At 49.4% G+C, this 24748-nt stretch overlaps 2 protein-coding genes across 3 annotated transcripts in view; one reads left to right on the forward strand and one right to left on the reverse strand.

Moving 5' to 3' along the window:
• Positions 1 to 344: 344 nt before the first annotated feature.
• On the reverse strand, positions 345 to 17243 carry SZRD1 (SUZ RNA binding domain containing 1). Of its 2 annotated transcripts, XM_074925000.1 has the most exons (5): positions 16908 to 17243; positions 16676 to 16802; positions 5144 to 5193; positions 3902 to 4156; positions 345 to 2557 (listed from the first exon to the last, which is right to left on the reverse strand). In XM_074925000.1, exons 2-5 carry the CDS (start codon positions 16694 to 16696, stop codon positions 2455 to 2457), a joined length of 429 nt encoding a protein of 142 aa, XP_074781101.1. In that variant the 5' UTR covers positions 16697 to 16802; positions 16908 to 17243; the 3' UTR covers positions 345 to 2454. The 2 variants fall into 2 exon arrangements, with proteins under 2 accessions (XP_074781101.1, XP_074781100.1); XM_074924999.1 differs by lacking the exons at positions 16676 to 16802; positions 16908 to 17243 and adding an exon at positions 15078 to 15186.
• A 295-nt stretch (positions 17244 to 17538) lies between these two features.
• Positions 17539 to 24748, forward strand: part of FBXO42 (F-box protein 42) — a 48570-nt gene continuing 41360 nt past the window's right edge. The window contains exon 1 of the mRNA XM_074924983.1: positions 17539 to 17665. The gene's annotated coding sequence lies outside the window, so the exon portion shown is untranslated. The remainder of the gene's footprint in view (positions 17666 to 24748) is intronic.

Here is a 24748-nt window from a genome sequence, read left to right on the forward strand (position 1 = left end):
ATGCAAAAAACTAAATAAAATAAATAAAAATCACTTCTATACCCTCCACGGCAAGAAGCAACACAGTCCCAGTTTACACCTGGGTTGGGAAACTACATCTTCCCTCCAAGCACTGCCATTTCCCCCCCCTCCTTGGGCCACATCTCCAAAATGAGCCTAAAAATGGGGCAAAATTTCCCCTTTTTGGGTTAATACTGGCACAATTACAGCCGAATGCTCCCAGATTTTACCTTCCTGACGCATTTTTAAACATCTACTCGTGCTGGGAGTTTAAGCTGCCACTGAAACATCCTTCTTGCAGCAGCCCCTGCGAGAGACAGGGACAAAGGAGAAAAAGTAAGTCGTTAAAAGTTTAAAGACATTTATTTAAAATACAATTTATAAAACAGTTTTCTCTTCGGCGCACATTTTGGGGTGAAAACACATGGTATCGTGTTTATCCTCCACCTTCCCGGGACAAAGGGGCTTCCCGCAGGAACGCCGCCGAACCCTGCCCGCGGGCCGGACGTATCCTGGTCACCGGGACGGAGGAGCCGGGAGATTTCAGTGCCTGAACTGGAGATTTTGGTGCCAGAGGCGGTGGTCATTTTAACACTGGTCAACTACACCAAGAACCGGTGGATTTGGGGTTTTTTTGGCCATTAAAAGCTATTTTTAATAATTAAGGAAAGGCGCGGTGACTACGGTTATTGCTGACGTCCTTCTCCCCTCCCACTCTCCCCCAGGGACTCATCCTGACTACCAGAGGGGGGGGGTAATAAAATATAAGACATCCCCCAAAAAAATAGCTTCAGCAGTTGGGGATGCCCAGGGACAATGCTCGCCACCTCGCCACCGCCCTTGGTGCTTTAATCAGCTAATTAACGCTCTAGCAGATTCTTTTTAAACACAGGTAGGTTTATTTTACCGTTTTTGTTTTTTTAAGCCTTATTTCCATACACGTCTTTTTGTACGGTCACTTCCCTTCGCATAGAAGACGTCAAGATTTGCTCGTTTACCCTTGAACCTACTGAGCACGAAGTGGCAGGGAAGGCTGCACCCGTACAGAATAATCCGCTGAGAACCAGAAATGGTTTTCTAGGTACCATCCCCTCCAAGAAGAGCATTTAGTGTTCATCTAATCCCTTGATATTAAGTGATATTAAGGTAGGTCAGCTTCGTCCAGAGGGGAAACACCCGCATTCTTGCGGATCACCAGCCTCTCCCTGTCCTCTTCCTGGGAGCCAGAGGAGGAAAATCCCTTCCCTGAAGCCTCACGCGGAGCCAGCTGCCACCAGGAAGACAGGGGGAATCATCCAGACTTTATCCAACGCCGGTTTTGTTCCCGACATCTCTGATTTCCAGAGGCAAACACAGCTCGTACCGTGACCAAGAGATCGACTGGAGCCTTCACTGCATGGTTAAGCCGCTGCTCGGGTTCAGACCCTCGGGACACCCCGCACTCCCTGTTGCTACGCCAGCCTCCTGACGAGCGCAGACCTCACGGAGCGGGGCTCCTCGCCACCTATTTATTTCAGAGTGGAGCGGCGCCGGCTGTTCTCCTGGCGACGGAGCCCTGGTTCTTCGCCGCCTGGCGCTCTCTGCCGCAAACAGCAGGCGGGCAGCAAGCATTTTCACGGGATCGGTCTACATTCCCTTCTCCCCAAATACAAAAAGAAAACAAAAAAAAGAAAACAAAAAAAGGATGTATTTTAAGCTTTTCCTCCAAGCCAGCAGAAAATACTAGCCAAGCTTTAACAGGTGCAAAACGTAAACGAGGTCATCGGACTCCGCCGGCTCCCAAGGCGATCAGAAAGGCCAGGTATGAGGGAGTCCGCTTCCACGTGCTTGGCAGTGGTAGAAATAGAGAACAAGAAACAAGAGTTTGCCAAACCCGAGCCATTAAAGTTGCAGAAATTCATTGAAACTCCTTTTCAAACATGTAACTACCTCTCTCAATTAAAACAAACAGTTAAAACCCTTCCCATGCACTCCGTTGAGCTGATATACAGAAAACAAACAAGAAAAAAATAAAATAAAAGAGATCCTTTGAAACAGAACTTGCTCTTAAAGTGATGAGGACAACATGCGTGTCTGGGGAGGCTTCCCATTTTTTTTTTTTTCCTTAAATGCCAGGTTATGAGTACAACAAACGTTATTGCTGGCGCTAGCTTCAACCCAAGTGGCACACACACAACTCCCTGCACCCGTCCGAGTCCTTTACACCCTCCCCTCCCTCGTTGTCCCCTTTCCTTTGACAGTGACTTGGGGACAGCCCTTCTCGGTTTGCCGGTCACAGTGGGTGGAGAGGGGAGGTCACAGTGCGTGGGGTTGAAGGTCACAGTGGGCAGAGCAAAGGGGATCACAGTGCAAATAAACCAGGTAGTTCCCTTTGCTCAAGTCCGTTTGTCCGTCACGGCAGTGCGACCCGTGGCGGCGGACCCTGCCTTCCGCAGCAGCATCTCTCGCCCGCGTTTATCTGCGTTGTTTGAAGCCTTGTGAGCCATCGGGACCCAGGGGTTGTCTGATCACATTATTGGGCTGTCTGGTGTCTTCTGGTTGAGAGATCCTCGGCGGCCTGCAACGAGAAAGGAGATCAGAGGCGGAAGCAACACGGCTGCGTAATGCTGAGCACCTTCAACTAATCTTCACAGAACCATCTGGGTTGGAAAAGCCCTTGCAGCTCCTCCAGTCCAACCATGAACCTCACCCTGACCGTTCCCAACTCCACCAGATCCCTCAGCGCTGGCTCAGCCCGACTCTTCAACCCCTCCAGGGATCCCGGGGACTCCCCCCTGCCCTGGGCAGCCCATTCCAACGCCCAACAGCCCCTTCTGCACAGAAATCCTTCCTCAGAGCCAGCCTGACCCTGCCCTGGGCAGCTTGAGGCCATTCCCTCGGGGCCTGGCACTGGGGCCTTGGCTCCAGAGACTCATCCCCCCTCTCTGCCCCCTCCTGGCAGGGAGTTGCAGAAGGCCAGGAGGTCTCCCCTCAGCCTCCTCTTCTCCAGACTGAACCCCCCCAGTTCCCCCAGCCGCTCCCCAGCAGACCTGTGCTCCAGACCCTGCCCCAGCTCCGTTGCCCTTCTCTGGCCACGCTCGAGTCATTCAATGGCCTTTTTGGGGTGAGGGGCCCAAAACTGAACCCACTAATTGAGAGGTGGCCTCAACAGTGCCAAGTCCAGGGCTCAGATCCCTTCCCTGTCCCTGCTGGCCATGCTAGTGCTGATACAAGCCAGGATACCACTGATCTTCTTGGCCAAATAATAATATATTCCTCCATACTCGCCTCAGTGGTAAGTCACTGCCACAGGACAAGCGGCACATGTCGCTGCCTGGGATGGGGAACACGACCAAAAATTTAACTAGCACTTCATTTCTTCCCAAAAAGTAGGCAAGAACCATGCTGCAAATAGAAGGGCGAGCACAGAGCCTTCAAATAACCTGCATTCGTTTGCGAGTGCTTAAGCTGGACTTTCCCACCCACACCTGGCAGCTCCCATAAGTCAAAAACCTCAGGAAAGACAACGGTATGTCCCACCAAGATAACTGGTTGCCTGCACTCCTCTTTATACCCCCAGCACGCTCTTCCAAGAGTCTAAGATAACCTTCATGGCCTTATCAGGTACTTGTGCTTCCCTCAGTTCCCATATACTTGAGATTTAAGATTCTTCCCTCTCTAACAAAGCTCTTCTTTCTCCTTGCTGGCCTCACTTCACTCTTCAAGGAGCTCGTCCACCTCCTTCTGATGTTTGACATCCTCTGGTGTTTGAGCGGAGTGCAGACAAAGCTGCTGTGGCATAACCCGCTATCTAGAATGGGGTTCCACACCTACCTAGAACACCCCCACCCCCACCCCCAATCCAGAACAGGTTCCTCACCTATCTAGAACATTCCCCCCCTATCCAGAACAGGTTCCTCACCTATCTAGAACAGGCTTTTCCTGCTCTTCTTCAGGGCTTGCGCTGCCCAATATTCGTTTCCTGGCTTCGGCGTATTCCGCTTCCCTCTGCGCTAGGGATTTCACGGGGAAGGCCGGTCTGCTGGCGGAGTTGGGATTGCTGAGCACGCCGTTGGTTGTCGGCCTCTTCAAGATGCGGATCTGCGGGGGAGGACCCGCAGGAAGGCTGTCGTCCTGAATCACGATCGGCACTTTAGGAGGAGACTTTGACTTTCTACTGTTTAAAAGAAAAAAAACATTGGGTTGGCACTTGTTTTCTATGGCAGCCACGTTTTTTCGTTCTGCATGTGAATTCCTCCCAGTCAGATGTCATTCCCATGATTAAGAGGCAGCCTGTAATAATTAAAGACCTTGTTATATTTGTAACCCTAAACGAGAATGGCAGGCAAGTTTGCAGGAGGTTAGCTCAGCAAGGGACTGAAAAATCAGTCCCTGCTGTGTCTGACATCTTTAAACTCGACCAAAGGAAAGGGAAGCAGACACTGGGCAAAAGTTTTAGCACTTCAATTTGAAGATATCAGTAATAAGCACCTTGATTCCATTTCCTGCAAGGACTTTCAGGGCTCCTCTCACCAGGATACCCAGCCTTCCACTCCAACCTTGCCATTTCACTCCTCAGAGCCAGCCTTGGCTCCATTTGTATTTTTTTTATGATCCCTTCTCTGTGCGGAAGTCCCAGAGAAGCAGTAACACGATTCTTTAAATGGTCCACTAAGGATCAAAGAGGAAAAAAAACCCAACCCAACCAACAACAAAAGACTTGTCAGAAATGATTAGAAATATTTCTGCTAGAAGAGAATATCACACACCCCCACCCCAACCCAAAGTAAGCAGGAAAAGAAAGTCCTACTGACGCAAGACACAGCAAGCCAGTTGAGGGCCATGAGTTGGGATTACCTGACTCACCCATTTCTTCCTTTGAGTGTCTTTTTCTTAAATGGCTTCCCCATAGCTGTAGCTACATCCAGTCTGGAAGACCCGGCTCTGAAATAAAATCACTCTCAAGAAGCTTTCCGCTACCCTGCTACAGATCGAAAGGGCCATCTAGTGGCATGATTACAGAGATCTCTATTTCTGAACTCAAACCCAGCGCTCTCTGCTCTGTTTGAAGCTGTTTCCCCACTGTTCCCACTCCCCAGGCCTTCAGATGTCCAACAGCACCTCAGGAAAATAGTTTTTTTACCAAATCACATAGCATTGTTACCTTTCCTTCTGCGTGATCTTCAGCTTCTTTTCCAACCGTCTGTCTATTTCCTAGAAAGGAAGGAGATAAAAATAAAAACCTGAAGGCTCATCTTGGAGACTGGAGTTTGAGCCTGTCTGTGCACGCGTTTAATTTCACTCTTCTGCACAGCGATACTATAAAGGGGGCAAGAGAGAGCACGCGTCTCCATCTGAGGATGACTTGCAAATCAAGAGGCAGAGAAAAGCAAAGCCACCACGTATATTCTATGTAGCCATTAATACACCTACAGCAGGCTGTGGATTTTGCATATCGTGGCGAGAGGGCAGCCGCGAGGCACTCATCTTTCATTTTAAGGATTTCATCTGGCAAGAAAGCTCTATTAAGGGTAAAGAGCCACGGGAATACGCAGCAAGGTATTCCCAGATCCCAGCAGGAACCGGCGCCAAACCTCTCGGGCAGAGAAGCAGCAGCAGCCGCTGGCCGGGGCGATCCGCATCAGCCTACACGCTTGATTTCAGTGGGGCAGCTCAGCCCCAGAGCCTGCAGCCATTTGGAGGACTAGCCGGCAGGGCCACATTCCTGCTGCTTGCTGCAATAATCCTCCTTCACAAAAAAGTCCCTGCCCTGCCCGACGTGCACCCAAGGACTCATCGGAGCAGAGCAGAGCCTTATTGCACTTCTCCTTCCCTTTGCAACATCGCTGCCGAGTCATCAATCGGCGGAAAGACGTATTAATCACCCCTGAATGCCAACAGAGCGCGGCTTTAAGCATGTCAACTTCTGTCCAAGGCTTGCATCTACCTTAGCAAAGGTGTTTACATTTTGCAATTGGAGCAATTATACAGAGACATCTTGCTAAACAGAAAAATAAAGTCAACTTTCAGCCTCAGTCTCTCTTTAGGTAACCTTCCTCAACCTCGCTGATATCTTTAGATTCCCACGGCTGCTGATGCTATTAAAAGAGCCTACGAAACAGCGATGTGTTTTATTTCATCATCAATGAAAAGGGAAAAAAAAAAATCTACCTGTGAGTGTCCTAGTTTCACCAGCTGATAACTGGCAATACTGAAGGAAATTCCAAGCTTCTGGCAGGATGCAGCTGCTCTACTTTTCAGGCGGGTTTGCTTAACTACGCTGAAAGCTCACTGCCAGTGGAGCCTACCCTGCTGTCAAAAACCATAGCAGGCCCAACCCGGTGAAGAAACTGGTTTGCATGGCAATTCCTTGATGCCCCAGTAAGCAGGGAATGAATGCAAGTTTCTACAAGATGCCAAACCACTGTGTTTGCTCTTGGTCATGCAGCTACACAGGCCAACAGCCCACTGTAGCCACCATCTAGAAGGTAATAGTTTTAAACTGGTTTGGGAAAACAAAAGGTGGGTGGGAGGTTGAGTTTTCTACCAAATTCTGTGATTTGTAAGAACAAAGGCAGCCAGGGGCTTCACGCAGCATGGAGCTGAAGGCCAGGTCACAGCTAGAGCCTCCCGTTGAGGCCAAATGCACCTGCAGTTTCCTTCCTCTTCAAGAGGACTGGGAGGAAAATCCCATCCCAATGCTGCGGGGGATGGGGAAAAAAAAATGTGCATCAGCTGCCTCCTGCCTGCAAAGACAGAGGAACAGCCAGCCAGGAATAGGCAGCAGGGAAACGGATATCCCGGCAAGGATGGAGACGTTGTAGAGTGGCTGGTGGCAAACAATGAAAGTCAAATTAAGGGGAAGGGGTGAGCTCATCAGCCTGCACCACGCCAGAGAGGTTATATCCTGCTGTAGAAGAGTCCTTAAAACACTTTTTCAAACTGAAATAGTTAACCACGCCTAGCCAGGGCCCCCTGGAAGTGGTGGAATGGAAGGAAGTTTCCTTAAATATCCCTTATTAAATACTTCAGCACGTGGGGAAGAGGAATGACAGGAAGATGGGGCGGAGGTGGGGGGAAAGCACGTTCAAGATCATCTCATTCCGTTTAGCGTTCGGCGCCGTGCAGCGACTACGAAGCCGGTTACGGGTCAGAGCCACAGCGCTGAACTAGGGCAGACAAGCACGGCTGCCTGCAGTGAGGACTCTGGGGCACAAAAATATGACAAGCCACACGGTAGCCACGAGGAAGGCTCCTTTCTCTGACCTCTCTCCTTCCTGGAAGAGGAGAGATGGCTTTGACAAAAGCCACATTTCTGCATTCCTGGTGGCTTTGCAGGTCAGTCCTAGGGCTAAAGTTGCGGTCCATACATTGGACTGCAGGATCCTGTAATTGCAAAGCGTCAGTTCGACCTCAGCATCTGAAAAACACTCTGATTAATGCGACTGTCACTCTGACCCCCAGCACGGCTGGACAGCTCTTCATACCCTCACACGCGCCGGACTGCATCCTCTGACGTCAGAACCCAAAACATCCCCTTCCAGAAAAAAAACAAAACCACTATAGTTCTTAAATCTGCTCACACACAAACTTATTCCAAGGAATCCCTCAAAAATCTGCCATCATGACACCCCCTCTCCAAATGAGCCCTTTACAGTCCCTGTTTCACTCCTTGCTACTCCTGTACAGACCACTTTTTGCAAAATACTTGGTATTTTTGCCTCTTATCCCTCCCTTGTCAGTGGATGCTAAGCAAACGTGCGTGGTCCTGGTTCATATCCACCACACACAGGCTCAACAGCTGCCCCATGCCTGGGGAGCTCCTCACTAAGAAGCAGAGTAACAGGCAGCTAAAATATCCTCTAAGTTATAACGTCAGCAGCTGTTAGAACCACTGTGTACTCTCCAAAACAAGAGACTTCCTCCACACGTAGAAATCCTGGCAGAATAATATAAAACAATCATCCCCACCAAATATACACGTATCACTCTCACTCCATCCAAACAACTGTTAGTCTTGCACGATCCTCATTGTTCCCAGCACTGCTGAGAGGATTCCAGCTGCCTGCAGATATCCACTGAACTCTTGGGGAGAAAAAGTCTTCCTCTTTGTTCAAAGTGGATGGCTAAGTGTAGAAAAGCAGCTCCCCACCCCACACACACCTCCTGATGTGCTTGCTTTTAAATGCAGGGATTGACCCCATCTTTTCTCAGCAGAAGCCACAGGACTGCTTAAAGACTCTTGGTGTTTAAGACTGCTATGGCTGGAATTGTAGGTGTGGAGGTGTGTGAACATGGGGAGCATTCCCAATTCAAATGGGCAGCCCTTAATCACGCTGCAAAAACAACCCAAGACATTAGCAGCCTCACAGAGCTAGCAGTTCGTGACGGGGATCACGCTGCATGAATTTACAAGCTCAAGAAGCAGAAACACCTTGACAGAGCTTATTCTTAATAAAAGAAAAAACCCCAGCGGCTGCTTTCCACAGATCTGTTTGTCTGCTGATGTCATTCCCTTTCCACTGCTCTGTCACATTGTCACTGAGCTGTGTGGGTAACGAGATAAAATTAGGACCTGACTTACAGGGCAAGTGCCAGAAGCACTACAACAACCCAAAGGCACAAGCTCACAGGAGAAGCAATTAGACCTGGCATTCGAGGACATCGTGCTGCACGTACCCAGTAGCTGGGCAGGTCACACCATACAAAAACCAGTTATTAATCTTAGGAAGCTCTCCTATCTTTCATTTCCCACGAAACTTATTTATATAACCAAAAACTAAGCCTCATTCTCACCCCCGTTCAAAACACCCTCCCCAAAGATTAGTAAAGAATCTCTACAAACTATTTTTAGTGCTATTATGTCTAGATACTAAAAAGGACCCAAACAAACAGCATGAAGAAGACACTGTTCTTTGACATTTAAGCTGCATTTGTAGATGAGGACGTAATGGAAACTGAACTCCAGCCCCATCACAGCCATCCGTCCTACCCTCTAGGCCTGGGGAAAATAGCAATGCATAAAAGGATCAATAAAATACCTCTGGGAGAGCGATTAGACACAAAGACACAAACCTGCCACTTAGATCTGACACGCCTATGCTCTTTGACCCTGAACAAGAACCCCACTGACACAGCTGACAATTCTGAGATGTTACTGGCAGGTTGGAGATAGATGTTCCCCCCCAACACCCAGAAACGTGCCCTTTGGGAAGGGATGCTCCTTTGGAGGTCGGCTCCACATGAGGTGTAGGCACATTCCCAAGCAAACCCAGTTCTCCAGCATACTGCAAAGCAGAGAGAGGCCGGAGTCAGCCCAAGCTGTTGTCTAAAGAGCTTTGTTGGAATAACTGTAATGCGTCGGACACGTATAAGGAATTATCCTTCCCATCGTTGCCAGCAAAGACTCTCTAAATAGACTAAATAACAGCAGCTCCAAGCTCTGCTGATAAGGGAAGGAAGCAACAAGAAAACTGCTGGCTATTTTTTATTTCAAGTTTAGTGAGCAGCCACGACTGAATGTTTGATGGAAAGCAGAGACTTGGACTTCCTACACATCCCTTACAGTAGGAGGATATTTCCCCCTCCACCTCCAGAAGTAGGTTACCTTGCAGAAATCAAGGAGATACCTACCAGCCCTCCTGCCAGAGCACAGGCTAGTGTCCAGTAAAGGAAGCTGTGCTCTCCTAGATATCTGATAACCTTTCAAATATGCAGCTCTAGAAAACCATTAACCACATTCTTTGATGTATTTACTGGCGATCACTCCTGAACACAACCTTCCAACCTTTGCTAACTCAAATAATGTGTAAGATCAAACCCAGAAAGAGGGAATTTAGACTAGAGTTGCACCCTCCCATGCTAACACTAAAACCAAAATCTCATCTGCTTATTAAAAGCACCATCAGATACTCTGGCATTTTCTGAATGACAGGAGATAAACTTCAAGGCCTGGTTAACATTCATTTCTTTAGGAAAAAAAAAGAGATTTTAACATCTGAGGTTGCCAGAGCTGTTCACAGGTACCCAAAAACATACAGCTGCAGATACCAAACTCACTGCTTCACTGAAAACACCGTGAAGTAAGAGCAGAAGTAGATAATCCTAAAGTATCTCCAAGCTGACTCCTCATTAGCTATCTATTTCTTTCCTCTGAAGATAAATTAATCTTCTATTAATTACTGGAACATTCCAATTCCTGAGGCTATTGGGAATCAGACTGCTCCATTAATTAATTCTCCAGGTTACTCCACTTATGTTAAATCCTGGCAGTGGACCATACCCAAGAAAGCCACAGATGCTTTTAAGCTGTGCTGGCGTTTACATCTTCCATAGGTAGATAACACTTCTCGGCAGCTAGGATATTGAGAAACAAGACACGAGAGTATTTTTGGGAACAAGCCTGGCAGGCGCCACATGGTCTTCCCAGCACAGACATGTTACAGGGCCGGGGGGGAAGCATTTGGGAGGGCTGCAGCTCCTTCCTCCCACCTTTCACACCTCCTGCGGCGGACAGGTCGCACAGACGCTCCTCAGAGATCCATACTGGGAATATATTTACACCCCTTATCAATCTAGAAAAAAAAAAAATAGAAGCAAATATCTAGCAAAAGCCCTCTGTGTGTTGTTTCACAAACATCTCTTCACCCAGATGATCACCCTTGCCTTCTGCACCCACGTCCTTGTGTGGGCTCTGTGAGCACATCCAGTTGCTCGTCAAGGTCTGTGAGAGCAGTACGACGCAGGGCCTGCTCCTGAGCGACCCGGGCAGGGCCACGCAGGACCTGCTGTGGTATCCTAAAACAAACACTCACTTCATGGTGTTACAGTACCTGTTCATTCCCAACCTACAAACATCACTTCCCTCGTCAAACTGTCTCTGCCTAAGCAACACTGAGCAGCAGGAACAGAAACTTCCATTTCCCGGTTTTTCCTCCCAGTTACAAACACCTAAAGCAAATATTCAGCAGAAGTTTTACAAAAATCATTTTGGTCTGTGAAGTCAAAAACCTGTCCTTACAGCTCAGACACCAAAAATCAGCAGTTATCCTCATGGGTTTCCTCCAGGGTTCAGTTCCTGCACACCAAAACCTTGTTCATTTCTCCTTTGATCCCACGAGTAGTTAGCGGACCAGAGGTCACAGCACTACACTCTGAAATATTTCCCTTTTGACTTCTCTGTACTTCGATCATATTTAGCAACTAGCTAAAAGCAATACTAGCCAAAACCTTTATAACCAGCAAACACGCTGCCTTTGCTAGAGGATGAAATCCAAGGCGGGCAGCCCTTTCTGCCACTCAGACCCTGACCAATTTAGAGACAACAGAAATGAGGTTTTTTGCAAACCTCAGGTGACCGATTTTCACCAAGACCTGTGACACAAGCAGGTGACAATCCCCATCCCCACACGAGGGACAAAGTTCAGTCACACGTTCGGCTGCTCACATCCTCCCCAGGCAGCCGGTAATCAGATAAGGGGGATTTTTCCCTTTCTGGTAGTGATCAGTGAAGCAAGGCACAGTCTAACTATGGGATTTAGACTCTGGACTGTGGCAGGGGAAGTTTTAAGTGCCAGAGAGGAGGCTGTAGGCAGCAGCTGGGATCTAACTGCCCTGCAAACTGTCCATCAGCCAACTGAAGTGGAAAAGCAAGACACTTAAATAGATGGGGTTTCTTTTATAACTGTTTGCCAGACTAATGTTTTATCTTCACAGGCTCTGACTTGAGATAAGTTACTAATTAAGAAGACACTGATATACTCAAATTCTAGTTAGTGAAGGAATAAGCAATCCATCCAGCTGGAGAGTGCCAATTAAGGGCTGAGGATTACCTGTGACCCTGGACATGGGGCTTCCACTCCAGTTTTGGGGCCCAGCTTCCCACCTGACATTTAATTACTAGTTTAACCAGATAGACTGTTGTGTCACAAACAGACCTCTCCTTTGTGATTTCCCTCTTCCCTAAAGCCAGCTAGACCACACAAAAGAAAAACAAGCCATGCACTAAGTCATATTAGTGTTTACTAACCCAGACTGGGTCTTTGAAGCCCAGCGCTTCGATCCTCACTCATAACCTGGACAACTCATCTGTTATTCACACACTTGATTTTCCACCTGTAACTCACAGACAAGCAAAACCTTCCCATTTCACAGACATTTTGAAGATTTAATTAGATAACACAGATCTAATGCACCAGCATTAAGACTGTGGTGCCTGCAGGACTCCTGGTGTAGGTGAAGCTGCCGGAGCAGAGGGCATCTGCCTGGCATATGGTCACTCAGGGGGTGGCACATACCCAAGGAGCTGCTCCTTATTCCATCAAGCACTGGCTAATTCTGATGACACAGAATGCTAAAAGACAAACAGAAGTCACGTTAAAGAAAAAAAAAAAATGCTTGAGGATCTCTTTTACAGCTACTTGACTGACCAAAGCAAAGTGGAAGATCTGCATCAGGTTTTGGGGGGGTTTTACCTCAACCTAATGAGATTTTGGCACTGCTGGTTTTGGAAGGCAGATCTGTAAGAGATAAATGAAGCGAGATTACAACTGGGAGGCCATGGCACCTCTGGTCAGCCCACAACTGCCTCTTGCTGGAAATCACCTTCTTTAAGACCTCAAGTAGAAGCTCACAACCTTAACACCAAAACCTACAAGCACAAAAAAGGACCAGTACTGAAACTCTGATGTCCTTTCTGACCTAACAAACACCTGCTGGGTGGAATACTAAAAAAAATTACACACCAAGAAGCAGGCAATGAATCTCAGAAGCCCACCATGGATCTCCTGCTACGTCACTGCTGTTTCCTCAGAGATGTGCTAAAGGGTCTAAAAAAAAATAACAACTCAGGTTTTCAACTGTGTGAAGTATTAGGAGGAGAGTACATGTTTAAAGCTGCTCCTTGGCATCTCTTACATTTTATTGGATATTCCTCTTGAGTTCTGACCAAGGCTGTCATGTCTGACACCTTCACACTGGGATCCATCACATGCTACCTCAGACCTACACCAAATAAGATATAGGTGGAAGAAGAAAATAAAGGGGGATTCCTTAAGACAAAAAAACCCCTGCGATGACAGGAGCAGGCCAGCTCATCATCTTTTCCTGCCCACAATTTTTCCTCTTGCATTCGACAGAATACCCAGCTTGTTCAGGCATTTGCCAGGCTCCTCTGCCTGATGAGTACCCTGGGGTTTGAGGTGCAGAGAACAGCAGGCGTGCCTGAAATCTCTTTCAACAGCCAACAAGTGAGTTGGTCACACTGCCTGCTCTACAGCAGAGCCTCTTCCTGCCCCCTCTTCCTCTTTTCTCAACTTGCCTACCTCCGGTAGCTTTGATTTCTGTAGCAGTACCAAGAACCTACAGTCTCTGACTGCACCAGCATCCATTTGGTCCATGAAAAGCAATGTTGGGCTCTCCTCCGCTCCATCCCACTCATTTTTTCGCTTCCTGTGGCCACCACCAGCAGCAGAGAGTCTCCTTCCTGTCGGGCAGGGTTTGAAAATGACCTTTCTAAACCCCAACAGATGCCAGAAGGCAGCTCCCATCTCTTCTCTTACGTAAGAAGAGCTCCTGCCGCAGACAGCTCACTTTTCTTGTTGCTCCAATTGCTTTTGCAGACATCCAAAGCCCAGACAACTGCAAAAGCAGCTGCAAGCATGGTGGCAGCTCCTCAAGAAATCTCTGCTCAGAGGCAAAGCACCACCAAGGTGACGAACAGAAATTCTCAGTAGCTTGGACTACAAAAGGACATGAGAAAGGACAGGTGACAGATGTTTTTCCTACTAAGGGCTTTAAAAGAACACCTAAAAGGCACAAGGACAAAGAATAAAGACAGCCAATGGCTGGGATTTGAGCAGCCCTACAATTTTAAACCATTACTTAAGGCCACAGCTATCATCAGCTCCTAAGACACAAGCTATGCCCCTTCATGGAACAATTTAACAAGTGCCGGAATTAACTTTGCTGCCCAGCACGAGGCTTCCTACAACTGCAGTCTCACAGCACTGGCAAGAGGAGAGGGCGAGTGCTTCGCTTATGCTGCCAGCCTGCTGCTGGCACCTCTCACACTGCTTGGCGAGGGCATTGAGTTACAGGCTCTATTTTGCTACTCCCTTTCTGGTCAGCTGTAACACAATCTCCTGACCAGAATCAAATTCGGTCTTCTCACCAAGTCATTGTTATGAAGCCCTTCTGCCCTCTGGTCATTAACGAGCCTGATGAACTTATTAAAACAGGAGTTTGCTTGGCACACACGGTTTCCTTTCTCTCATCACACTGTTGTGAATACCCCGCAGATCACCCGCCCACACTCCTTCTAAAATAATGATTTTATTTTGCAAGCGCGACACGCAGAAGTGCTTCAGAGTCTCTCAGCATGAGAGACGTGATGAAAACTTCAGCTATACAGCCGGTTATTAAAAGCAGGCGAGAACTTCAGCTACAACACTGGAAGCCACACTAGGCCATGCTAAGAGTCCCCATATTGCGTCCTAACGAAGCAGCACGTTCATCTCGAGCAAGGGGGAGAAAGGGCTGTTGATGTGCACCCCCAGCTTCCCCACTACACCCCGCGACGGGCTGCCCACCCGCCTCTCTTCAGAGGCCCTGCGAGGGCTAATGTGACGGTGGAGAGACACGTTTTGTCAGAGCCCCTCAGGAGAGGAAGCAAGGTACCAGCCATCCTCCCAGCACCTACCACATGCTCCTCGGCAGCAGGAGCTTTGTTCCGGGCTCAGCCGCGACCCACACTGACCAGTCGCTGCCGCCCTGCCCGCAGACCCGTAAGGCCGGGGAGAGAAACGGATGGTTTGGAGAGCGAGTGGAAAACGGGGGCGGAAGGACGGGCAGGGAGCGGCTCCCTGCGGCAGTCCCGGCACCGGGGGACAGAGATGAGGCAAGCAGGAGGGGCTGGAGCCGGGCTGCAGTCCCCCACGCCGAGCGAGGCCGAGGTCCCTTTAAGAGGCCTAGCAGGCGATCGCAGCTTGCCGCCGCACCGGCCGCACCCCACCGCCTCCTCCAAGCGCCTCCAGCGCCGCCTTCCCCTCTCCCCCCACCGCCCCCGGCCCGTCCGCGCCGTCACAAGCAGCCTCCCTCACCCCGCTATCGGCCGCCTCCTCCCAGCTCTCGGCGACCTCCTCATCTTCCATTTTAATTCCCCTCCGCCGCCACCGCCAGCCCGCGCCTCGCGCATGCGCGCGCCGCCCGCCGCCCCCCAGCGCGCCTGCGCCGCCCCCTCCTACCGGCCCGCGCCCGGCGCGCATGCGCACTGCGGGGACAGGGCGGCAGGCCGGGCACAGAGCGCATGCGCGGGGCGCCGCTGCGGGCGGCCACGTGCGGCGGGGCGGGCACGCACCCCCTGGCGGCCGGGAGGACCGGCCGAAGGGACGGGGTGGGGGCACACACGTGTGTGTGTGTGACACTTGCACACTCATCCCCCCACCGCGGAGCCAGCGCTTGATCCTCAAGAGCACACACCAAGCCACAGCAGCGCGCGAAAGGCCTCAGCACCACGTACGGTTCCATGCGCCAACAGCTGGGTGGTTTGGGGGCATTTTTCCTTGATTTAAGGGTTACTGGCCAAAGCAGCCCCCCTGATTTTAGCAAATCTTGTCCATTAATGCATCCCTTCTGCAGGCATCGAGGTGTCTGTGTGTCCTCCCATCACCCCAATTTGCATCACCTTTCACTCAAATCCTCAGCTACTCTCCTGAGGGGCAGGAGGGACAGTTTTTCAGCTCCAACTTTTAAAAACAGCTAGATTTCCCCAAAATAAACCTAATCTATTAGGTTTATCTAATTTGTAGCCAGAATATTCACCACACCAATGTATTACTCTGGGTTTTGAGTGATACAAAGGTATCTGGGGTGAAGGCTGCATTGACTTTTGCTCACTGCAAAATTAAATGCCCCTTCCAGCATCCTGGAAAAAAAAAAAAAAAAAGATCGGACAGGGAGTTACAGAAACTGCCCTTAAATCCTTAAACTTTCCCCTAAACACCCCACCCGAGAGCCGCAGCTTACCGGCAGGGGGCGACCAGCTTCTTAAAAAAAAAAAAAAAAAATTACTCCGCTAAAAGAAATCCTGACACAAACACTGCTGTTTGCCCTCTGCAGCCCTACCGGGTCTCCCCTTCCTCTGCCAAACTCAAAATCTGGGCAGGGAACTGCCGGGCACCCTCGCAGCTGAGTTTTGGGGGGCTGTTTAATTGAAAGCGGAGATGCTGTTGCGCTCTTGCGGGATGTACAGTGCTCAAGGCAGATTTATATCCTGGGATTTCAACATTTTTTGGCAACACAGAGGGGTGGGAGACAGCATCTCCCAGTGCAGGGCTGACGGGGGCAGTGTGGATGGGACGAAAGGGTGCTGCAACCTCAGGTTGTTCCTATCCATCCTCTGGGATTTTTCCAGAAGGAAACAGGAACACTGTTTTTAAGCAGCCAGTGCCTGGCATTGTTGGCTCAAACCGTAGCCTATTCAGCATCCCAGTAGCATTATTCTCGGACGTTTCCCTCCATCCTGCCAGTTTTGCCCATGCTGTAAGAAATCCCATTCCCAGCCATGGCACGGAGCATCCCACCGAGCTCTGTTTGAGACCAAGCATCCCACAAAACCGTGCAGAAACATCGCAGATCTTTTGGGAATGTGACCTTAATGGTAGTATATGCACACCTGGGTGGACGCTGGGTTACTTACATACTTGTGGACAAATTCCATGTTGCTTTTCAGGTAATCCCAGCCCTCCACAAGGCATCTGGGGCATCCGATTCAGCAAGGGACATGCCTGGGATGCTGAGCAACAACTTCTGGCGTAGATGCAAGTCTGCAGAAGACAGAGAGGATGGCAGTGCCCCTTCCCCAGAGAAATAATGTCACCCCACAACTCGGCAGCACAACACGCAGACCTGGTGTGCCCAGACGTACGTACCCCCACGGGGAAGGGCTCCAGCAGCACCAAGGGCTCCCTCCTTTCCTCGCCTCTGTGGCGAAACAGGCACCCACTGTCCTTCAGGCACAGGGACAAGTCCCATCTCCTCTCCCTGCTGGGGCCATTCCCACCTCTTCTCCTGCCTCAGGAGGTGGCCGGGCCTTGGGGGAGAGGCAGGACTTGGTAGGGCTGTGGCAGGTGGCGAGGGGGACCCTGGCCCTGCAGGCAGGGAGGGTCCCCGGGCCCCAAGCAGTGCCTCCCCGGGGAGTGGCTGAGGAGGGGAGCCCGGGAAAGGACGAGGCCTGCGAGGCGGCCGAGGAGGAGAAGGAGCCGCCCTGCCACCTTCTCCTCAAAGCCGACCTCCCCAACATGGCGGTCTCGCTCGCCCGCCCGCCCCTTCCAACATGGCGGCGGGACGGCGCGAGAGCCCCTGGCCGGACCCTCCCAACATGGCGGCGTCCCCCCGCCAGAGAAAGGCCTCTGCGCTATGGAGGAGGGGGCGGGAGAATTGACCTTCCCATCATGGCGCGCGTCGCCATGTGACGCCGGTCTCCCCGCCTCCTCCGCGATCATGTGACGCGGGGCCGGCCCGCGCTTGCGCAGTCCGTTCTCCGCCGCGGCCGGAGCGGCGGCGGCGGCGGCGGAGGGAAGGGAAGATGGCGGCGCCGGTTCGAGCCGTCACCCGGGCGACGCGGCGGCCCCGGCACCTGCAGCCCTGAGGGCCCGGCCCAGCCGCGGCGGGCGGTGGCCGGCGGCAGGTGAGCGGCCCCGCGGTGCGGCTTCCCGGGTGGGGAGGGATGGGAGCGGCGGGGAGCAGCGTCCCTTCCCCGGGGAGCGGGGCGGCGGGCCCGCCCCACCAGGCCCCTTAAGGCGGGACAGGCCTCGCCTGGAGCGGACCCCTCGTTTGAGGGCTTGAGGGGGGGGACTTGAGCTCCTCTTTTCCCCCTTTACCTCTTTTTGGGGGGGTTTTCCTGTTGAGGGCAGAGCCACCGGGGTGTTGTCCCCCTACCCCCCGAGGGCTGCTTGTCCCTGTGAGGGTGGGGAGGCCCCTTACCTGCCCGCGGAGGGCAGCAGCAGCCCCAGGACGGGGGGACAAGGTGAAGACAGACCCGGGTCTTCCTTTGTGCTGGGGGTGGGCAAAACCTGCCCTTCCCCAAAAGTCCAAGTTTCTCCCCAAAAATCATCGCTGGCACTGGGCAGCGCCAAGGTGTAAGTTGTTGGGGGGGGGACGACGGGTGCTGCCGGCTGTGTGGAGGCTGCGGGGTGCTGTGGCTGCCCCGAAGGCTCACGTCTCCTACGTATAAAAACAAAGGTGAGGCTCAGTCTCCAGTTGTTCTCCAAATAACTGTGAATCCACATCCCGACTCACATCTGCTTTCGTGCCTCGCGTGCTGCTCACCTTATGTGTGTGTGTGTATTTGTTTTGGTCCTGAAAGTGTTATGTTAAATCAGTAGTGGTGGCAAGTTTGGCGTTAATCAGCCCGACAGGGTTTGGAGTATTACTCCCCATTGTCTTCACTGCTAATCTCTTGTCGGTGATTTGAGAATGGCTTGCTTTATTGTTATATTTTTTTGTCACAACGGGGCTGGTCTGAGCAGACACTGCAGGGACTCGTCTTGATATGCGGGTCTCACGCGGGAGGATTATCTCATGCTGCCTGCAAGATGCTGGCCAAACCTCTCCGGGGTGAAGTGTCTTGCTTCAAGCCTGTTTGGATTTTCAAATAGGGCAGGGAATTTCTTAGGAGCCACAAGAGCAGGAGCAGAGTCTTGGTATCTTGCTCTTAATAATCTAAACTCTAATTAATGCTCAGAGGAAGAACAAAAGAGAAGTCATGCAAACTGAAATGCTTGTCTGCAGTATGGTGAATGTTTGTTACGTGAGGACTGTCTTCTGTTTGTAAGATAACCCAGTTGATCACTGGGGATGTTGTTTGTATTAAAATGGTTTTAATTATCACTGGAGAGACTGGCTCATGCTTCAGGTCAGCAGCTGGAAGTCATCCCCTTTACTAAAGGGGACATGAATTAAAATAAATTACACTTGAGATGCCGCTGACCTAAATTTGTAACCTGGGTGTAACAATGTCTTTAGCCAGTCCGCCCTTCAAGAGCGACGGATCCCAAAGCCTGGATCGATCCACTGCCTCGCAGGTGGCTTCGTGAAGCCCCGATTTGGTGATGAAGCTGCAGCGTCCTAATGAACTGCTTTATATCACAACACAGCAGTCCCAGCTCAGGCTTGGCCCTTCTAGAGAGCCAAATCTCTGAGCGGGATGTTAATTCAAGAGTTAAGAGACTCGCTGCTATTGCCTCATTTCCGTAGCCATGTGTGTTCCCACCATCATCTCTCCTTCCTTTTCCTTATGCTTGTGCCAGAGAAAGGCTGAATACCGGTGGCTTTCCCTTAGGTTGTGTCCCTCAGGTTTGCCTGTGGTTGGTCTTGCCCTGGTGTCAGAATTGGGAGAAAGAGATCAAGATCTTGGGCAGGATTCTGGGATATTTCCAAGACAGGATGATGCCTCTCTTTCAGAGGGAAAAATTGCAGTTGTTTCTGCACTGGGTTCAGTCATGTTCACTAGGGCTTTTGTATCTGCATGCTTCTAGCAGAAGCAGAATCGCATCCAGCAGTTGTTTTCGCATAATGAAGATGCTTGTGCGTGTTTTTCCTGCTGTATTACCTGGTATTTTAACTGATGGGTGACTCCGCCCGAGCAGCATTTTTTCCATGGTGGCAAGTGAAGCACTTGGGTTTGAAAGGCATAGTATGGTTTTAATATTGCGCTGGTTTACTCTCGTGGACTTCTAAGGGCAGTACGTGTAATTTGAAATTTTTAATTTGAGTTTACTAGAGCCTTTAGTCTCTGGGACTCAAATTTTCTCTGTGTTTGGCTGTTGGAGAAGGCCTAGAAGAAATCTCGCTTGCAGAACAAATGTTACCATCCTGCCTGTGGTTGGTATAAAGATTGGGATGGTTTATTGCTGCTGTTGAACGTGGGGATTTCAAGTCACCTGTATTGCTAACTGCTGCATCAGGCGCCTTCTGGAGGGGGGTGTTGGTTCCCAAGTATAGTGAGGATGTGCTCAACTGCCCTGTCCTTAATCTCAGGACATTTAGGGTATATATATATATCTTCACCTTTAACAGGAGTGACACCAGCTGTAGCTTTGGGGTAGGAAGATGGGCATGGTCTGTTCTTTGTGCATTCCCAGCACACAAGTGATTTGTAAAGGTCTGTTTTCAGGGCTTCAAAAAGGCGTTAGGTTTCAGCGCAGCCTGCTTTGCCTGCTGCCAATTCCAGCCACTTCCACAGGATGTGAGCGAGTGCTGCTGGAAAAGGCTTCCCACTTTCTGTGTAAACAGAGCTGTGCCTTCTGAGGGAAGTTATTTTTCCCTGTGTATTTAGTCATGGCAGGCTTTGTTGTAAAACATCGATTCAGGCTTTGCACTAATAAATTTTCTAAAGGTTGAACATAAAGAACCTTCAAGCCCTTGGGCTTTTGAAATGCAGCATCTTGTGAGGGTGTCTGCGAGGGCTTATAAAACGTGTTAGAGCCAGGGCTGGGCTCAGATTTGGTCCAAATCTAGATAAAAGCCTGTGAAAAGAGGACTCTGGTGGCCCAATAACATGCTCGATGGGTGTTTCTCCCGGTAAGAGCTCCTTTTGGAGTATGTTTTCTGACCTGAGTGGGACTGTCTGCAGTTCGTGACGTCCCCGAGAGATGCATCAAGGTATCTGGGCTCTGCTGCCATTAACAGCTAATGCAGCTTTTTGATGTAGTTTAGAAATTCAGGTCAAAATCCCTTTTGAACTTGCTTGTGTCTTAGATTAAAGGAGAGTGGGGTGACACATCCTCATCGAAAACTGTGGCTTGTGTTGATCAAGATGCAGAAAATGTGGATCTTGCCTTCAGGAGCTTGCTATTTCAAGAGCTGCAAATGTTCTCCTAGAGCTTTTAATTCACATCAGACCGTGCTGTGGACTGTATTCGCTTTCCCATTTCTATGGCAATTTTTAAAATTTTAAAATATTTATCTTTGCTAGCTGAACACCTACTGAAACATCTGTGACTTAACAATGTTCAGGCAACGGTGATTTGCAGCCCAGACATGCTGTATCTCTTCAGATGTTTCAGACTCATTTTGAAACATTTGTCTGGCTTATTTTGTTCTGTGCCTGTTTTGTGATGATGTGGGGTTTTGAAGGCTTAAGTTAAGTTGGTAGAGTTACTTGTATTTATTTGGGGCTCCTCGTTAGGTTAATATTGATGTGCTGTGGTAACACTCCCTTCTGCTGCTGGTCTTGTCAAACCTCAGATCAGTGGTGACAGCCTCGTCAGTGCTCTGAGATGTGTTTAAGGGTACCCCAACTCTCCACAGCAAGATGTGTTTGGTGAAAGGATGTTTTTATTTGAGTTGGTTGTGAAGGGACGATGTTAGGAGATGTCCTGCTGCTGGGCTGCCTTCTTGTACCAGAGGTGTAGAAGCAAGAGGCTGTCACTGAATGCTGCAGGTCCTTACCAAAAATACACAATAACCTTAGCAAAATCCATTTTGTGATACCTGTTCTGCCGAAGCAAAACTCCTTGTGAAGCTGCAGAAACTACTACTTTTGTCCTTACTGACTGTCTGCAAGTGACACATTTCAGCAGGTGAAAGATTGTCTCTGGTTTGCAGAGTGGTTTGGGGTTTGGGGGATAAAAAGTAGCTCATAACTGTAAAAATCTTGCTGTTAAGTCAGAGTGACTGCGGGAAGAAACTGTGTGTCCTGAAACTTTTTACATCAGGGAATCTGTGATACATATTAATCGTTACAGTTGGCTTTTTATCATGCTGGAGAGCCTGCAACAATACCGAGTGATTTCTCTCTGTGCTTTAATGAAGGATCACGAACCCCTTAGGTGCAGTTATCCTTGCAGTGAGGGGGCTGAGCGTGTGCAGGGTATCAAGCCTGTTTAAAAAAGAATAATTCTGCAACAGTGAAAACTTTTCAGTGAATCTGTTTTTTCTTATCGCTGGTGTCGGATGTGCATCAGATCCTTTTGCCAGCACGCAAAGGCACCTGCACAGAACACCTTAAACTAGAAAACCAAACAGCAGCTACTTCTGTACCATTGTTGTCGCATCCATTCTGCAATTATTTTGTTCAATTCCTCTGTCGAGCAGTCACCTTTAATCTATTCTGTTGAATGCATGCTCTTCCTGCATTTGTTTTTAGGCCAACTATTTTCTTTCCCCGTCGTGAGCACTGCTGGTGACTCCTGCGAACCTCCCGGACCTTCAGGTTTCGGAGCCGTGGTGACCTGTTCTGCAGACACAGACATATGTTGTGGCTCGGGAGGGGACACAAGGGACGCTTTAGCCTGCTCTGAACCTGGCTCTTGGATGCTGTGAAATCCCTGGGGTTTCATAATACGTGGTTTGCCTTGCTCTCGTGCTCGGTGTGATGCCAGTCTGTGATTATCAGTTAGGAAGGGGTGTCTGTTGGGGTGGCAGGAGCGCTCTCTTTTGGGATGTTAACGAAGGGAGATCTTGGGCTGCTGGGGGAAGCTCAGTTTTTGATTAAGAGATAGGGATGAATTTGAAATTAGCACAATTTCCCTGAACTTTTATTTGTTAATTTAATGTGGATTTGACTCTCTTTTTTGGTCTTCTCTTTCTTAGTATTTAACACCTAGTATTTTTAAGTCTGACTAAACAGCGAGACTTGAGATCTGGCATATAGGATAGAAAGATAATCCTTGCTTTTCTCAGTGGTAATGCACCCCAAATCTGCAGTGCTTTTGCTTCTCAGCCTTTTTCATTAGCTGGAAAATAAAAAAAACCTATAAAAAGAAAAGCAAATTCTCAAAATATGTGGAAACAGCAGCAAATCCTCATCCAGCCTGCTGCATGGGTCAAACTAGCTCTTGTGAAACCTATTTTGAATTGCTTGGTTGTATTTTCCTGTAGGTGGCTCAGTTGCTTATGAGGTCTGCTTGGTGGTGGTGTCGGTGCTGTTTGCAACCCCTCATGCTGAGGCATCTGGGTTTTCCCTGGGGCTTTAGCCCTATTTCTTTGTCCTTTAAAGCCCTGGTGTCAGAGGGGACATGGAGCAGTCCTTCCTGTTTTATAATAATAGGGTTGCAGTCGCTATCACCCTGTGGGCTCTTTTGCACACTTGTATCGCCGAAGAGGAAAGTATCCTTCCCTTCCCATTTGCTTTACTTCCCGAAAGATTTAAAGGAATTCTCTGTTGCTCGCTTTAAATGACATCGCTCTTTGCTGGGAGCTGGTTGGGATTTTTCCCCACCAAGATGCTGGTTTATGGGAGAAATGTGTTTAGCAGAAGCTTTGGTGCTGGGAGAAGAGCTCTCGCAGTGTGGCTGCCAACACCATATTGACAGTGAATAAAAGAGACGCAGTCTAGACTGCCAGTCACTGAGCTGATGATGGCTCCGCAGGATTTTGAGCGACTAGAAGACACACTGCCTCGAAGCCAGTCCCGCCTCGAAGCCAGTGTTTGCCTCTTTGCGGTCTCTGGCACACACGTCTTGTGCTCGTGGAGCCATAGGCACTGTCTCTCCATCCGCGTTGCGCAGAGTGATGAGGGGGTACGTAGTCTTATATTTGCAGAGATTGATGGGTGTTTGCCCTCCCTAGTTAATATCTTCTGCTAAAAAAGCCCAGTGATGAATTCAGCCACATCCTGAATTCGTATGCTCAAGCCCTCAACATAGGTGTCAAGGCAAGCGCTGGAAGCTCTGTGCTTGCTTTTCATGAATCTTACTCTTTTCAATCACCCTTTTATGTTTTGATTAGCGTATCTTTGTTTCCAGCTCACCCGTCAAAAATAAAACAGAGCTCTCGGCACTATCTGCATATTCATCTTAACTCGGGAGAGGCGGTGGCCTAATTTCTTCAGCATAGGTCAGGCAGCCAGAAACCTCCAGTATTGTAATCCCAGTGCTGTTGAGGACTTGCTTGACCTCGGCTTCTCGGTGCTTTTGTTCGTTTACCTATAAAATGGGGTTAATTACCGCTGTAGCACTTACGAGCCAGGCGCTGGGACACCCACCAGTGCTGCACTTTTGTAATGTGTGAAGCCTTTTAAGGTTGTGTTGGGCAGGTAGGTGGCCAGAGGGTTTTCTGGCTGGGTGGATCTCTGTTGATATAAACTCTTTTTTTTTTTTTTTTTTTTCCCAGCGCTGAGAGAGAGGGAAAATACTTTCTGTATTGTTGCAGTCAGTGTTTAGCAAACAGATCTGCCTTTAAATTCTCTTTGGTGTGATCCAGCCCTGCTCCTGGGCAATATTTGCTAGATGGTTAACTCCATAGTTGGCAGCTTTCATCAAAGGCTTTCCACTAGGAATTACACGAACTAGTTTGGAGGTGGCATACAAATTTATTCGATGTGATTAGGCGAGTGGACATTGCAAAAACACGCTTTTATTGTGTTAGACACACAATACATGTTACGGCCGAGCAGTTCGTCTGCTAGGAGTTAAGATCAGGAGGGGAACGTCATTTGCAGTGCTTGTACGCTGATAATGTCCGTGTCGAGATGGTATTAGATATCTTGGTGCCCTGCTTGCTAACAAAGATAAAAACATTGCATCAGCACGCTGCTGCAAAGTCAGCAGTCCCTCTGAAAGCCATGGATATCGATTTAAATTAAACGTTGGCTACCAAGCTTACGCTAATACATGGCTTTTTCCAGCGCATCCTTTCTTTGGCCTGAAAGTCAGTACCCTTGAGCTTGTCTTCACTTGAGATGAAATGTCTCAGGGCTGCTTGTGACTTCCGTTTCTTAGTGGATAGAGGAACGTTGTGGTTTGTGAATTTAGGCTACAGAATAACT

Source organism: Athene noctua, chromosome 22 (assembly GCF_965140245.1).
Source record: "Athene noctua chromosome 22, bAthNoc1.hap1.1, whole genome shotgun sequence".
NCBI classification, from domain to species: domain Eukaryota; kingdom Metazoa; phylum Chordata; class Aves; order Strigiformes; family Strigidae; genus Athene; species Athene noctua.

Bases quoted from the DNA above. Each gene is read 5' to 3' on its own strand.
- SZRD1 (XM_074924999.1), bottom strand. From the start codon at position 15,128: ATGGAAGATGAGGAGGTCGCCGAGAGCTGGGAGGAGGCGGCCGATAGC. The intron at 4,157-5,143 runs GTAACAATGCTA...TCTTTTAAACAG, and splicing joins AAGATCACGCAGAAGGAAAG to TAGAAAGTCAAAGTCTCCTC. The intron at 2,558-3,901 runs GTGAGGAACCTG...TTCTCGTTGCAG, and splicing joins GAAAAGCCTGTTCTAGATAG to GCCGCCGAGGATCTCTCAAC.